Source organism: Salmo salar, chromosome 16 (assembly GCF_965601325.2).
Source record: "Salmo salar chromosome 16, fSalSal1, whole genome shotgun sequence".
Lineage (NCBI taxonomy): Eukaryota > Metazoa > Chordata > Actinopteri > Salmoniformes > Salmonidae > Salmo > Salmo salar.
The window spans coordinates 41,972,461-41,986,510 of record NC_138306.1 but is presented as its reverse complement, the minus strand read 5'-3'; the positions used below and the strand labels follow the sequence as shown (position 1 = coordinate 41,986,510).

Genomic DNA, 14,050 nt, shown 5'->3' with positions numbered 1-14,050 from the left:
TTACTACAATGCCTTCTCAAGATGACGCTTACCTCTTTAGTGCCAAGGCACTCCTGTCATCACCCCTTTAATCCACTGATTCCCTGCTTGACCAGGCCAGCTGCTCGACACCTTACACTTCCCTATTTACTTCACTCAGAGCTTTTTCCCCTCTGCGCCATGTCCTTACAGAACACCAACAAGCTCCCATCTCAACACTTTAACATTGACAACTTCCCCAATCAACTCTTGTATCACAACGGTCACAGACTCATCACCCCAACTCCCCCTTCCTCCCTAAACTTCAGAATCACTTTATGCTCCTCTCCTCCATGCTGCCCTCGCAACCTCTCTCTACCCCGAAACTGCCGCTAGTGTTGGAAACTGTGTTTTAGCACCACCTTTTCCAAGACAAATGTTTCATTCATAAGACATAATTTGGTCCATATTGTTTTCTATTACAAATTAGAATTACTTTAGACTACAGAGTACTTACTTATGCATGTGGTGGTATAAGAGACCAGAGTACATATACACAAAGCGTTTCAGAATAGGAGTGCTGATCAAGGATCTGTACATATAATCATATTCATTATGATCTAAAGGCCAAAACTGATCTGAGATCAGCATGCCTACTCCAAAGATGTGAGGCTATAATAATTGTAGGATCTCTATGCCTCTACAGTTCGGCCTGTGGAAAATGCAATCTTTATAGCAATTAACTACACACAGCCAATACTAACATCAATATTATGGCGTATAAATGAGTGAATTTCCAAATACAAGGAAAGGTAACTCACTTTAATCAAATACACATGATTACAACAGCAATTCTGTGTAATCTAGTAGAATTCAGCATATGGAACAAATGTATTCACAAAGGGTGTGTTCGTAAAGTCACTCCAGAGTGCACTCTGGGCATTTGTAAATTCAGAGCGTTGTCAGATTGTCTGTTCGTGAATTCAGAGCATACACTGGAAGCTCTGGCCGAGGAGTAGGATTGCTTAGAGCGTTCTGACCTCACACGGCAGTCAAGCACCCAAGCTAACTGGCAAACGTTGGCTAGCTACTTCCAGACACAAATGAGAGAACACCTCACTGATCATTTTACTCGCCCTAGCAGAGCTGGTTAGGCTGTTTTCATGTTATCCAGAGCGTTGGTGAATAACTGTGCTGCTGGCAACAATCTGCCATATTCAACGGGTGTTGAGCATTAGCAAATTCATCATGCGCTCTGGCACACAGACAAGAGTGCTCTGAAATTTGAGGAGATAGCCAGAGTGAATTTAAGAACTCACCCAAATTACATATTAACGAACAACAAAATGACAGAACGTGTCACAATGGGCATAAAAGGAACTTCTAAAGCATATTCGAAAATAAAAGTGATCCAGGAGTCCTCTTCATTTGGTCCAGCTGACTTTAGGGATATCGTAATGTTCTGTCAGGCTGTCCAGGTGACGGTTGAAATCCTGCAACAACAAAAATACTGTTGTTTATAGTAAATGCCAGGGGTTTGTACAACTCAAATCTCCAAGAATATTTTCTGAATTACAGTAACCGCATAAAATAAAATGTCTTACCTCAACTCTCCTCTTGTGAGTTTTTTCTGCTTTGTTCAAAATCCTCTCCATTTGCTGAAAGAAATGAAAAGGGTGGTGGTGGGGGTGAATAATGGTATTGTAAACTTTAAGTACACTGCTCAAAAAAATAAAGGGAACACTTGGAGTTACATTGTGTTGTTTAAGTCAATCACACTTCTATGAAATCAATATGTCCACTTAGGAAGCAACACTGATTGACAAATTTCACATGATGTTGTGCAAATGGAATAGACAACAGGTGGAAATTATAGGCAATAAGCAAGACACCCCAAATAAAGGAGTGGTTCTGCAGGTGGAGACCACAGACCACTTCTCAGTTCCTATGCTTCCTGGCTGATGTTTTGGTCACTTTTGAATGCTGGCGGTGCTTTCACTCTAGTGGTAGCATGAGACGGAGTCTACAACCCACACAAGTGGGTCAGGTAGTGCAGCTCATCCAGGATGGCACATCAATGCGAGCTGTGGCAAGAAGGTTTGCTGTGTCTGTCAGCGTAGTGTCCAGAGCATGGAGGCGCTACCAGGAGACAGGCCAGTACATCAGGAGACGTGGAGGAGGCCGTAGGAGGGCAACAACCCAGCAGCAGGACCGCTACCTCCACCTTTGTGCAAGGAGGAGCAGGAGGAGCACTACCTCCAGCAGGCCACAAATGTGCATGTGTCTGCTCAAACGGTCAGAAACAGACTCCATGAGGGTGGTATGAGGGCCCGACATCCACAGGTGGGGGTTGTGCTTACAGCCCAACACCGTGCAGGACGTTTGGCATTTGCCAGAGAACACCAAGATTGGCAAATTCGCCACTGGCGCCCTGTGCTCTTCACAGATGAAAGCAGGTTCACACTGAGCACATGTGACAGACGTGACAGAGTCTGGAGACGCCGTGGAGAACGTTCTGCTGCCTGCAACATCCTCCAGCATGACTGGTTTGGCGGTGGGTCAGTCATGGTGTGGGGTGGCATTTCTTTGGGGGGGCCGCACAGCCCTCCATGTGCTCGCCAGAGGTAGCCTGACTGCCATTAGGTACCGAGATGAGATCCTCAGACCCCTTGTGAGACCATATGCTGATGCGGTTGGCCCTGGGTTCCTCCTAATGCAAGACAATGCTAGACCTCATGTGGCTGGAGTGTGTCAGCAGTTCCTGCAAGAGGAAGGCATTGATGCTATGGACTGGCCCGCCCGTTCCCCAGACCTGAATCCAATTGAGCACATCTGGGACATCATGTCTCGCTCCATCCACCAACGCCACGTTGCACCACAGACTGTCCAGGCGTTGGCGGATGATTTAGTTCAGGTCTGGGAGGAGATCCCTCAGGAGACCATCCACCACCTCATCAGGAGCATGCCCAGGCGTTGTAGGGAGGTCATACAGGCACGTGGAGGCCACACACACTACTGAGCCTCATTTTGACTTGTTTTAAGGACATTACATCAAAGTTGGATCAGCCTGTAGTGTAGTTTTCCACTTTAATTTTGAGTGTGACTCCAAATCCAGACCGCCATGGGTTGATAAATTGGATTTCCATTGATTATTTGTGTGTGATTTTTGTTGTCAGCACATTCAACTATGTAAAGAAAAAAGTATTTAATAAGATTATTTATTTCATTCAGATCTAGGATGTTGTTTAAGTGTTCCCTTTATTTTTTTTAGCAGTATATTTCATCCCATGACTAACATTGTATCTATTTCAGTGCTTTAACATTAGTTGGACAATACATTTAGCTAGAACAATGAGCATTACCCTCTTCTCTTGCATCTTGTCAAATGCAATTTGAGCTGGTGTTCTTTTGTCAATGTATCCACTCTTGGTCTCCTCCTCTTCGTTTCGATTTGTATTAATTTGCTGCTCCAAACGCTTCTTCTCTTTGTCCTTCTTCTTCTTTCTAAAAAATAAAAAGGTAGGTAACGTTACACCAGCTAAAGTTTGAGGGAAATACTAGGTTAGGCCTACATGTCTGCTTACTTGCACTTAAAGCTACATTAATTTGAATAGGCTGACACTAGCTACGTATGTAACAATTTACAGTGAACAACCGACGATGTTACTGTTGTTACCATGTGTGCTTGTAGCGAAGCTAACTTTAGCTGGTTAGCGAATTTAGCTGGTTAATAGGGACAGAGCTAGATACTCTTTCACGTCCGACCAAGGTGAAAGAGATACATAGGTTTTAGAGCACACTGACTTATAAGTAATAATAACATGAAATACATACTTTTTACCAACGGAAACAACTCCAATCCCTTTCAATTTCAGGGAGCCTTTCTGAACGGTGGCGTATTGATCCGACATCTTTGTTGTTGTGGATTCGTCGTCTTCTTCTTCTTCTACTGTGGATTTATATGGCGGTTGGCAAACAACTTTAAGGTGCATTACCGCCACCAACTAGACTGGAGTGTGGATCAGAGACAGTGGAGGTCTAAATCCTACCCAATAATCTTACTTGCGAAATACATAATGAAATACTACACCCCCTTTAGATTTACCCAGCAGTTCACTTAATCCTGACCTTTCAACCCCATTACTCCTCAAATCTAATAACAATCACTCCATTTCTGGCACTGAAATAGAACATGTTCCACTGTCTCCATCTCCTCCTGACAATGATCACACCTCCCAGTCGGATGTTTCTCCACCAATTTCAATGTACTATTTAGCCTTGTGTGTCATTCTCAGCCTTGTGACTGCACTTTCCTCCCTTCTCTCTCGGCCTGAGGATTTTTCCTGCCCCCACCTTTTCCTGGATCTTATACAGGTGTCTTACCGTACTCTCTCTGTTCCACAATTCTTACCACTTTTAACCACTGTTCTTATTAACCCCTTGGCTTCTGCTTTACTGATTGACAATTCCATCTCAACATTAGGATGTTTAAGAGCCTGCTTGGCGATAATACCCACTTCCTCATTTCCCTCTACTCCCACATGAGCTGCTACCCAGAGGAACATAACAAATACCCCCATCTGTTTCACCCTATACAAGCACTGCAAAACCTCATACAATACATCCTTTCTGCTCTGAGACACACATGAATTCTGGCCTCACCTCCTCCACCCACTCTGCAGCCAATAGTATGGCCAACAACTCCATTGTATAAACAGATAAATTATCCGTTGCTCTTTTCGTCCCTGTCCCTGTCGTCCCTGTTTTAGGGTTCATAGATCCATCTGTGAATATATTAAAGAAAGCATACTATTGTGTTCTTAAATGTTCACTTACAACTGAATCTACTCCTTCCTCAACACCCTCTCAAGCAACCCTAGATCTATCACTGGCTGAGGGAGAAACCAAGGTGGGAAAGCAGCGAGAACCAGAGAGGGGCTAAACTCCCTCCCAAACAACCCCATCTCTCGCCATGCAATTGCCTTTCCACCCAAAGCTTGTATTCAGATTTAGTTCACATTTTTTTGTAGGATGTGTAACCTTATGTCCTTGTAGATTTACACAATATGTCATGGCCAGCTGTCTTCTTAAATGAAATGGCATCTCTCCCAACACTAACTGCATCGCTGCCACCGGGGAGGTCCTGAGTGCTCCACAACATATTCGTAGGGCTTTGGCCTGGATAACATCTAGCTTTTTTTTTTAATGTCTGAGTTGCTGATCCATATACTATACTTCCATAATCCATTGATGACCTTAACAACGCTATATATATATATATACGGCTCAAAAAAATAAAGGGAACACTTAAACAACACATCCTAGATCTGAATGAAAGAAATAATCTTAATAAATACTTGTTTAAATACTCCTGGACAGTCTGTGGTGCAACGTGGCTTTGGTGGATGGAGCGAGACATGATGTCTCAGATGTGCTCAATTGGATTCAGGTCTGTGGACGTCGGGCCCTCATACCACCCTCATGGAGTCTGTTTCTGACCGTTTGAGCAGACACATGCACATTTGTGGACTGCTGGAGGTCATTTTGCAGGGCTCTGGCAGTGCTTCTCCTGCTCCTCCTTGCACAAAGGTGGAGGTAGTGGTCCTGCTGCTGGGTTGTTGCCCTCCTACGGCCTCCTCCACATCTCCTGATGTACTGGCCTGTCTCCTGGTAGCGCCTCCATGCTCTGGACACTACGCTGACAGACACAGCAAACCTTCTTGCCACAGCTCGCATTGATGTGCCATCCTGGATGAGCTGCACTTCCTGAGCCACTTGTGTGGGTTGTAGACTCCGTCTCATGCTACCACTAGAGTGAAAGCACCGCCAGCATTCAAAGTGACCAAAACATCAGCCAGGAAGCATAGGAACTGAGAAGTGGTCTGTGGTCTCCACCTGCAGAACCACTCCTTTATTGGGGGTGTCTTGCTAATTGCCTATAATTTCCACCTGTTGTCTATTCCATTTGCACAACAGCAGTTGAATTTTATTGTCAATCAGTGTTGCTTCCTAAGTGAACAGTTTGATTTCACAGAAGTGTGATTGACTTGGAGTTACATTGTGTTGTTTAAGTGTTCCCTTTATTTTTTTGAGCAGTGTAGATGAGAACTCTCTTGGTAGATAGTGTGGTTTACAGCTTATCATAAGGTACTCCACCTCAGGCGAGCAATACCTTGAGACTTCTTTAATATTAGACATCATTCACCAGCTGTTATTAATGGCATTTCCCTGGTGGGTACCATTATCTACCTCATAGCTTTCTGACAGAGCTCCCCACCCTCACTCGTATTGATCGCCCAAAAATCAAATGTATCCAGTTAAAAACCCTTTTTCCAACCCCCATGTTATCCAGCTTGATAAGTAGGCCTTCCTTCAAAATCATATCATGAGCCCTCTCTACATCAAAGAAAATGGCTACCACCACCTCTTTATTTGCCTGTGCCTTAAGTATGACTGACTCAAGGCACAATACAGGTTCCATCGTTCCCCCTGCCTTTCCTGAACCCACTTTGATCTGGTGACATTAGTCCTCTACTCTCCAGAAAGTACATCAGTCTTTCCATTATCATTCTTTCCATAATTTTACATACATGAGATGTCAACGCTATTGGCCTATAGCTTGAAGGACTAGTAGTGTCTTTTCCAGGTTTCCGTATTGGCTCCACCACCGTCCACTAAAGCCCAATACTTTCCCGATTGCAGTGTCACTGAGATGAGCCATCATGATGTAACACATCTCATCCTTCCCAGGAGATGTTATCCCAGCTTTAGCTAATGCTCTCTTCATCTCAGCCAACATAAAAGGGCCATTCAATGTATCCCCCACCATCTCTCTCTGATCCAGGAGCCCCGGATGTTCTCCAATAGTCCCTCTTAGTTGTCCTCTAATACTCCCTCTTAGCTGTCCTAATGATCTACCTTACTTCTGCTTGTGCTTGTTTACACTGAATCAGGTGCTGGTAATTATGGTATGTTTTCAACATTCTGAAAGCCCTTTTCCTACTCTTCACTGTTTCTCTACACTCATCACTCCACTATTGGACTGTGTTACTCTTTCTCCCCTCTGTACCAATAGGAATCACCTGCCTTGCAGCCCCTACTATTGCTCCTCTTATTGCATCTACTGTTTCTATATCTGAATTAAGATCTACCTGAGACAACTCCTGTTCACTCAACTCCTGAAACTGAACCCACTCTGCTTTCCCAAATATCCATCTCCTCAATCCATTTCCTACTGATTTCCTCTTCCTCCCTCAATCCTACAGTACACATGATAGGATAGTGAACATTACCCACTATAGATTCTTCCAAAACCTCCCAACTACATCTGTCTGCCATTGAACTTGAGATCAAAGTAAGATCCAGAGCAGATTCATTTCCAGTTACTGGGTCAATCCTGGTTCCCCAGCCGTCATTAAGACTCACAAGCCCTTTGTCATCTAGTAGTTCCTCCAACACTTGTCCATTTACCTCAGTCTGTAACCCTCCCAAGAGCGTAGTATGAGTATTAAAATACCCACACCACATTACCCATCTCCTATCTTGACCTTCTACATTCCCAAGGGCCCGCAACTCCAGTCTTTTACACGGGTTGTAAAAGTTCACTATTACCATATTCCCCCCTCCCAACCACACCTCCAGCACTACATACTCCTGTTCCACTCCCTCTCCCACACACCTATTAGGGATCCCTCACTTTATAAAGGTAGCACACCCTCATCCTCCCCCTGCCACCTTATCTCTACGGACTGCAACCTAACCTTGTATTACAACACCTAGAGTAGGTTTTAGCCATGTCTCCTGGAAACATATCATATCAGGTTTGGCTGGTAACTCCTCAAGAAACTGGTTGAACTCTTGCCCATTAGCCATCAAACTTCTGGCATTCCATTGAATGATTAACACCCTAATGCAAATTAACCAATACATGATTCCTGGCTGGACTGATTCCCAATCTTATTGAGGTCACCCTGTACATTTTCCCATGAAGGTACTGTGATCCCAAGATACCTCACTGCCTGCTCCACTATGATCTTTATCTTAGTCCTTGATTGTCATTTTTTGGTGCAATTGATTGCTGCTGTCACAAATGAAACAACCTTCCTCATGTCTCCTACCAGTCTTGTACTCTCCCCCATTCTGCTCCCTCCATCATGCCCAACCTACATCCCAATCTGCCCTGGAATACCTGCTCTTCTAGGTGCCCCGATTGTTTCTGTGTGAACTACCTTCACTGCTTCTGCATACGAGATGTTAAGCTCACCTGCTGCACTTCCCACCTGTCTTTTCATCACTGAACAACCCCCATACGCCACACTATGGGCACCCCCACAGTTACAGCACTTTAACTGGTCCCCATCTCCCATATGCATGTTCTCCCCCACACTTCGCACATCTCCTTTTGCCTTTACACACCACAGCCACATGCCCAAACCTTTGACAGTTATAGCAATGCAATGGTTTTGGAACATATGCTCGCACATAGTAACTTATTTACCCAATCCTAACTTTTCCTGGCAATACCAGATCCTCAAAGTTTAGTAGCACTGACAAGCTATCCACCTTCTTCCTTTCTCGTGTAATAATGCCCTTCACCCACTTCCGTCCAGTTTGATCCAGCATGCTACTATCAACCACACGTTTACATACCTGCTTGAGTTTGAGCGCCAACTCATTCTGTTTAGCATTGAAACGCACCACCACCAAACTTTCATCACGAAGAACTTTAGCGGACACAAACTCTTCTACTTTACTCTCCAAATCCCTAGTCAATGTGATAGGACTCACCACCGTGAGTCCACCTTGATCCTTAAATTTCACCAACACCTTGAACTCCACTTCTCTCAGTACAACACTGCGAACCGAACCTCCCTCATCATCACTACTCTCCTCTGACAAGACCTGCAAAGGCTCCTCAGGCTTCCTCTTCTTCTTAACCTTTACTCTTACTATACCACTACCTTTTTCCACTCCATCACTACACTCCATCCCGTTCTCCTTAACTACTAACCCCGCTACCTTTCCATCCATCTCTGATCCAGTCACAGTCCAGTGTTGATCAACCACCTTCACTGGATTTCTGTGTTAACCTGTTGTTGTGGATATCTTCCTCTCTCGATGTTATGCAGATGAGTTTAATTATTGGTACTTTGCTGTCGCATAAAGGCACATTGATCGCATGCATTCCTCCAAGCAGGTGGCAGTAACGTGCAATAGAAATTCAGCGATGGCTGATACACTCGGTTTTCCTTAGAAGAAGAAGTTACCCGGAAGTGGCGATTATGAATGTCAAAGACATGCATGGTGGCCATTTGTGTTATCCCTTACCGCAAGAAAGGATGGCAAGGTACGGATTATTCTGCTCTACGATGAGAATGAAATGCTTTGCGACCAATACACCTGTGAGATTTTGTATGAGTAACCTGTTGTATAGAATTCCGACGTGTGGATATGCAAAGAAAGTTGGTAAGTAAATGACTTCTGTAAAAATCCTTCTCCCCACAATAAAATGGTGCGGTGGATAATATGTTTACAAGAAAATGTCTCTAGCTAGCTAGTTACCATTAGAAAAGATAACTGGGTGATGAACCCAAGAACAGGTAAATTACAGACATGGTGAGCAATGTTATTTCTTTGATTACAGTATGAATAATTATAGCATCAATATAGTGAGGTAGCTAGCTACTTGCTATGTACCACAGTTCCTGTCATAACTTCCTGCATGAATGCATGTGCAATCAAAATAACTCTTTCGCACCCACCCATTGAATCATAGCATCTGCCTTGCTTTTGCATATTATCTCTAATTGTGAAGTTTATCTCAAGGCACTGGATCTTTAGAATTTCATCGGAGTGTTTCCTTGCCACATAGCATTCAGGACAATATCTTGAGCCAATGATGTTAAATATATGCTATTGCATTTCCAGATAAATTCATCAGTTAATAAATGTAACTGTTTGTAAGACTTATATATATGTTTATCAAAAACACTGGGGAGAGATGGCTAGAACAAAGCAGAGACTAGAACAAAGCAGAAGTCCAATCTTGTTTATGTTCTCTAAATCATTGTTCCATGTTTTGTAATAAGACCAGTGAAAGCCGTGCTCAAGTATTGAATGAGTCATAACCTGTTTTCATCCCAACTTACTTTCTCTCTCCCAGCTGCCAAAGGGAAGGGCAAGGGCATGGTGAAAGATGTGCTGAAGGGACCGGAGGTGTGTAAGGACCCTGTGAAACTCACCTCTCACGCTGTTGGAGTCAACATTTTTAAGCAAGGAGACGACCCTGCACTGAAACCTCCCGAGGAGTACCCAGAGTGGTAAGTGCTCAAATATGGTACTACCTTGAGAAGATAGCTAGAGATCAGTTATGTTTTTCTGGGATATTTTATTAATGCTCAACTTCATGTCCATGAATAGCAGCTTTTGTTTTAAACATATAATGTTATTAATTAATAATTACAAAGCATTTCATATGAACAATTTAAGTGACACCAAGCTGCTACCTCTCTTGCCTCCCAGGCTGTTCCGGTTGCAGCTGGGTCCCCCAAAGAATATCCATGAGCTGGAGCCAGATAGCCATGAGTACTGGAAGGTCCTGAGGAAGGAGCACATGTTGCGCTTTAACAGGTTACACAAAGGGAAGAAGCTGTAGGACCCAGAGCCAGTGAGAGAGAGCCCCTCAGTGATCAGCTGCTCTCTGTAGATCTGTGTACACCAGACACTACAGCATAGCTGTAACCTGACCGACTCAATACTGTCAGTTTGTATGTCATCTTTCTGCTGAAAAGGAATCACCTTGAGTACTTGGACTTGTTGTAAGTAAAGTCAAAAACAAAGACCTGGATTTTTTATTAAACTTAACTTTTGCCTTTTGATTTCTTATCTCAAATGTTACCATCTATAAGCTTCTTTGAAAAATATCACACACTCAATTTTCACATGTTATGTGAGAGTAGGAGTTTTGATTCACATCTTGCAGATGGCATCTGGAATACTCTGTGATCGATGCATGGTGGTGCTGGATACTTTCAGAAAAATTAAGGCCTTGTTTATTCTTGTCATTTATCAGAGTGAACACCTAAAAAAATACCCTTTGAGGTCTATTTATTTCATGCAAGAGTTTGTCTATCAATGGTGAATAAACATCATTCTAAATTCAATGACTGTTTCTGTTTTTATTATTTTTTACATTTTGATTAATCTGCAACATGTGGTTGAGTTTGTTGATCATTCCAAGTTAATCTGGCTGAGTTCACAATGAAGCCCAATTATGATATTTTTTCCACTAATTGGTCAGTCACATCAGATCTTTTCTCAACAGCTCTTTTCCAGAGCTGATCTGATTGGTCAAAAGACCAATTATTGAAAAAGATCAGAAAAGGGGCTATCTGTCTAAATGCATTCTTAGATATACTGTATATTTCCCCCTGAAGCTGAGTGTTGGTGTGATTCTATTGGCATAGATAGAGAAGGTGAAAGTAGGCTAAACCTAAGGGATGACACAAAAAGAGGAAATGATGTGAAATGAGGAGTGACGCATTGTTAACCTAATTGAGAGAATATTATTCACACAGACGAGATTGGCAAAGGTGAATTACTGTAGGCTACTTCTGAAATAGAGATTGAGATTTAGAGATTTCTGAACTAGTAGAGTGTTCGGTCTGTCTGTTCTTCCACTGTAAATTATTGAACAACTTATCGAAAACATAATCGGAAAAGAAGCAGGGGTTTGTATGCTTTGAGATGAACATACAGTAGTTTACGTAGACAAATTAATCTCAGGTTATTCCGTAAGCATCTGAATAGAACGCATGTAAATGGACGCGCTTTCTGTTTTTTGGTAAATTCGGATAGATAGGCTACAGCAGTTGGCAGATATTTATTTGTTGTTATCTAATGTGTTCATTTTTAGGGGGTAGATCAGCTTTTATAATTTGTGTTTATACATGTTATAGCTTATAACTAGGCTACGTAGAATCCAATCATACATTTTTTTTGTTGCATGCTTTGCATACCAATCACTGTAAGCGTCAGCAAGTGAATGTTGTGACAATGTGTCTTCTGTAGTGTTCTGCCATCACAGCCACTCAAGGTGTGACTGGCACCCTTGACTCTGGATGACCACTGTTGCAGTCGAGTTACCGCTTAAAATTATGTTTTAATTTGAGAACTGTGAAAACTAGGATCAATAACCATTATTTACAATTGTTATTTTCCCTCCAAACAACAGTATTGTTTAAAGACAGATTAGAGATAGGTGACTGGAATCTAAGCATTGGGACTTTAAGTGAAGGAGCTCGGAACAGGTTAGCTGACATGCTAGGCAATGCCAAATGTGAATGGCGACAACTTGCCAATGTTATCACTGAGCAATCTCGATTCCGCTGCAGGTGAGACTTTGAAATTAAACACTCAATGTTAAAAACATTGACTCATAATTATTACAGATTTGATGTTGATATGTAAATCCATACCTCATATTCTTCACAGAAGAATCTTTGTCATCTTTACCCAATAATAACAGTCAATCTGTAACTTTTTAATTTGTGATGTTGTGAAGCTATGGAAGTCTGAAAGATGTCATAAAGCCCCATGGAGAGAATGAGTGTTTCTCCTGACCTGACAGGGGTTTGCCACCATTGATTGACAGTGAGAATGAGATGATCAGCTGTTGGCTCCAGATTCTCAGCCCAACAGCCAGCCCAGGCTGCTACCTCCTGGAGAGGCTGTCTGAGCGCTCCTTCACCCTGGGCTTCCTGCTGCACTGCTTGAAGACAATGAAGCACCATGACACTGTCCAGTACCTCACTGCCACAAATAGCCTAAACCTCAACAAATTCCTGAATCTCTCTCTGAAATATGTGACATATAGTCCAGCTCCATTTTGGCAAAACATCAACACTACAGGCATCCTCTCAGTCATCTTACCTGGTGTGTGTGTGCGTGCGTGTGTTTGTGCGTGTGTGTTTGTGCGTACGTGTGTGTAGTGATAGAGCTGATACAGATAACAATGCAGCCCAAGGCCCAGCATGCTACAGAGGGAAGCAGGTGGTGCTGGTCTGTAAGGCCAGTGGTCCTTCTGCTATTGGCTACCAGTGGTTCAGAGGCAAAGAAGAGGTCAGTCCATTGCATATTGCAGTCATTATATACCCAGTTCCCACATATAGTGAGAAGTGCTTTTGATTTGAGGAAAGCATTTTAGACATGCAACACACAAAACATGAAGAAGATGCTTTCATGCCACTGGGCAGTGAGTGAGATAATTGGTTCTGGGTGGAAGCAGTCCAGAGCTGGTCCTTTGCCCTTTAACCCCAACCTACCATGGACACTGCATCTGCAGGTTCAAACATGGAGAGAGCTTAATCTTCTCCCAGTGTACACATGTCCGCCTGGTCTGGTCAGATGTCTCCAACGCAGTTAACTCCATGATAAACTATGATATTAGAACATAATAAGGTAATGTACATGACTATACGTATGGGGGTGTTTGTGTAAAGGACATCACGCTGCTTGCTTAGCCAGTACCACTTTCTCCTGATTCGGTCCATATCTGGCATGAACTCGGGACATCTGCCAAAATGCAGTGTTGTTCAACTATAACACTGACATTTTGCCAAGTCAGAGATGAGTGGCTGAGACCGGGACACGTACGGAAAGCAGTGTACACATCAATTCAGGTAACAATCACTGATTCATAAACCCTTTTTGGTGTTTATCAAATGGCACTGTATGGATGCCGGTGTAGCCTAATAGTAACTGAAGTCTGGACACTGACTGTAGGCCTCACATGTAGCCTATTATAATGTTAACTCCTGCAGAATTAAGTGTTCCTCACAGTAAAATGATAGACCAAATGTACATTTTGTCTCAGGAACATGAGTGGAGAAATATTATTTATTTCTTTTAACATCTTGAGAGAATGCAATTGCGCGCTTAGGGACCTGTTGTGTAGTCTAAACGTGCAATTTCATTCAGCTATATAAAAGATGACAGTATTTCATTTTCAACCAGATAGAATATGCATCCAAGATGAACTGAAATACTACCAGAAACATGTTGGATTGTTTTCACAGCTTTTCATTTTCTTTAA

General features: G+C 42.8%; 2 protein-coding genes across 2 annotated transcripts; one reads left to right on the top strand and one right to left on the bottom strand.

Annotated features, from left to right (window-relative positions):
- Positions 1–767: 767 nt before the first annotated feature.
- On the bottom strand, positions 768–3,879 carry fam32a (family with sequence similarity 32 member A). Its single transcript, NM_001140918.2, is given in 4 exon segments — positions 768–1,451; positions 1,563–1,616; positions 3,321–3,462; positions 3,793–3,879. Coding segments are annotated over 4 exon segments (342 nt in total). The 5' UTR covers positions 3,870–3,879; the 3' UTR covers positions 768–1,382.
- Positions 3,880–9,213: 5,334 nt separating this feature from the next.
- LOC106573541 (large ribosomal subunit protein mL54) lies at positions 9,214–11,120 on the top strand. Its single transcript, XM_014148670.3, has 3 exons — positions 9,214–9,423; positions 10,121–10,277; positions 10,480–11,120. The coding sequence occupies exons 1-3, from the start codon at positions 9,240–9,242 to the stop codon at positions 10,610–10,612; spliced, it is 474 nt and encodes a 157-aa protein (XP_014004145.2). The 5' UTR covers positions 9,214–9,239; the 3' UTR covers positions 10,613–11,120.
- Positions 11,121–14,050: the final 2,930 nt, after the last annotated feature.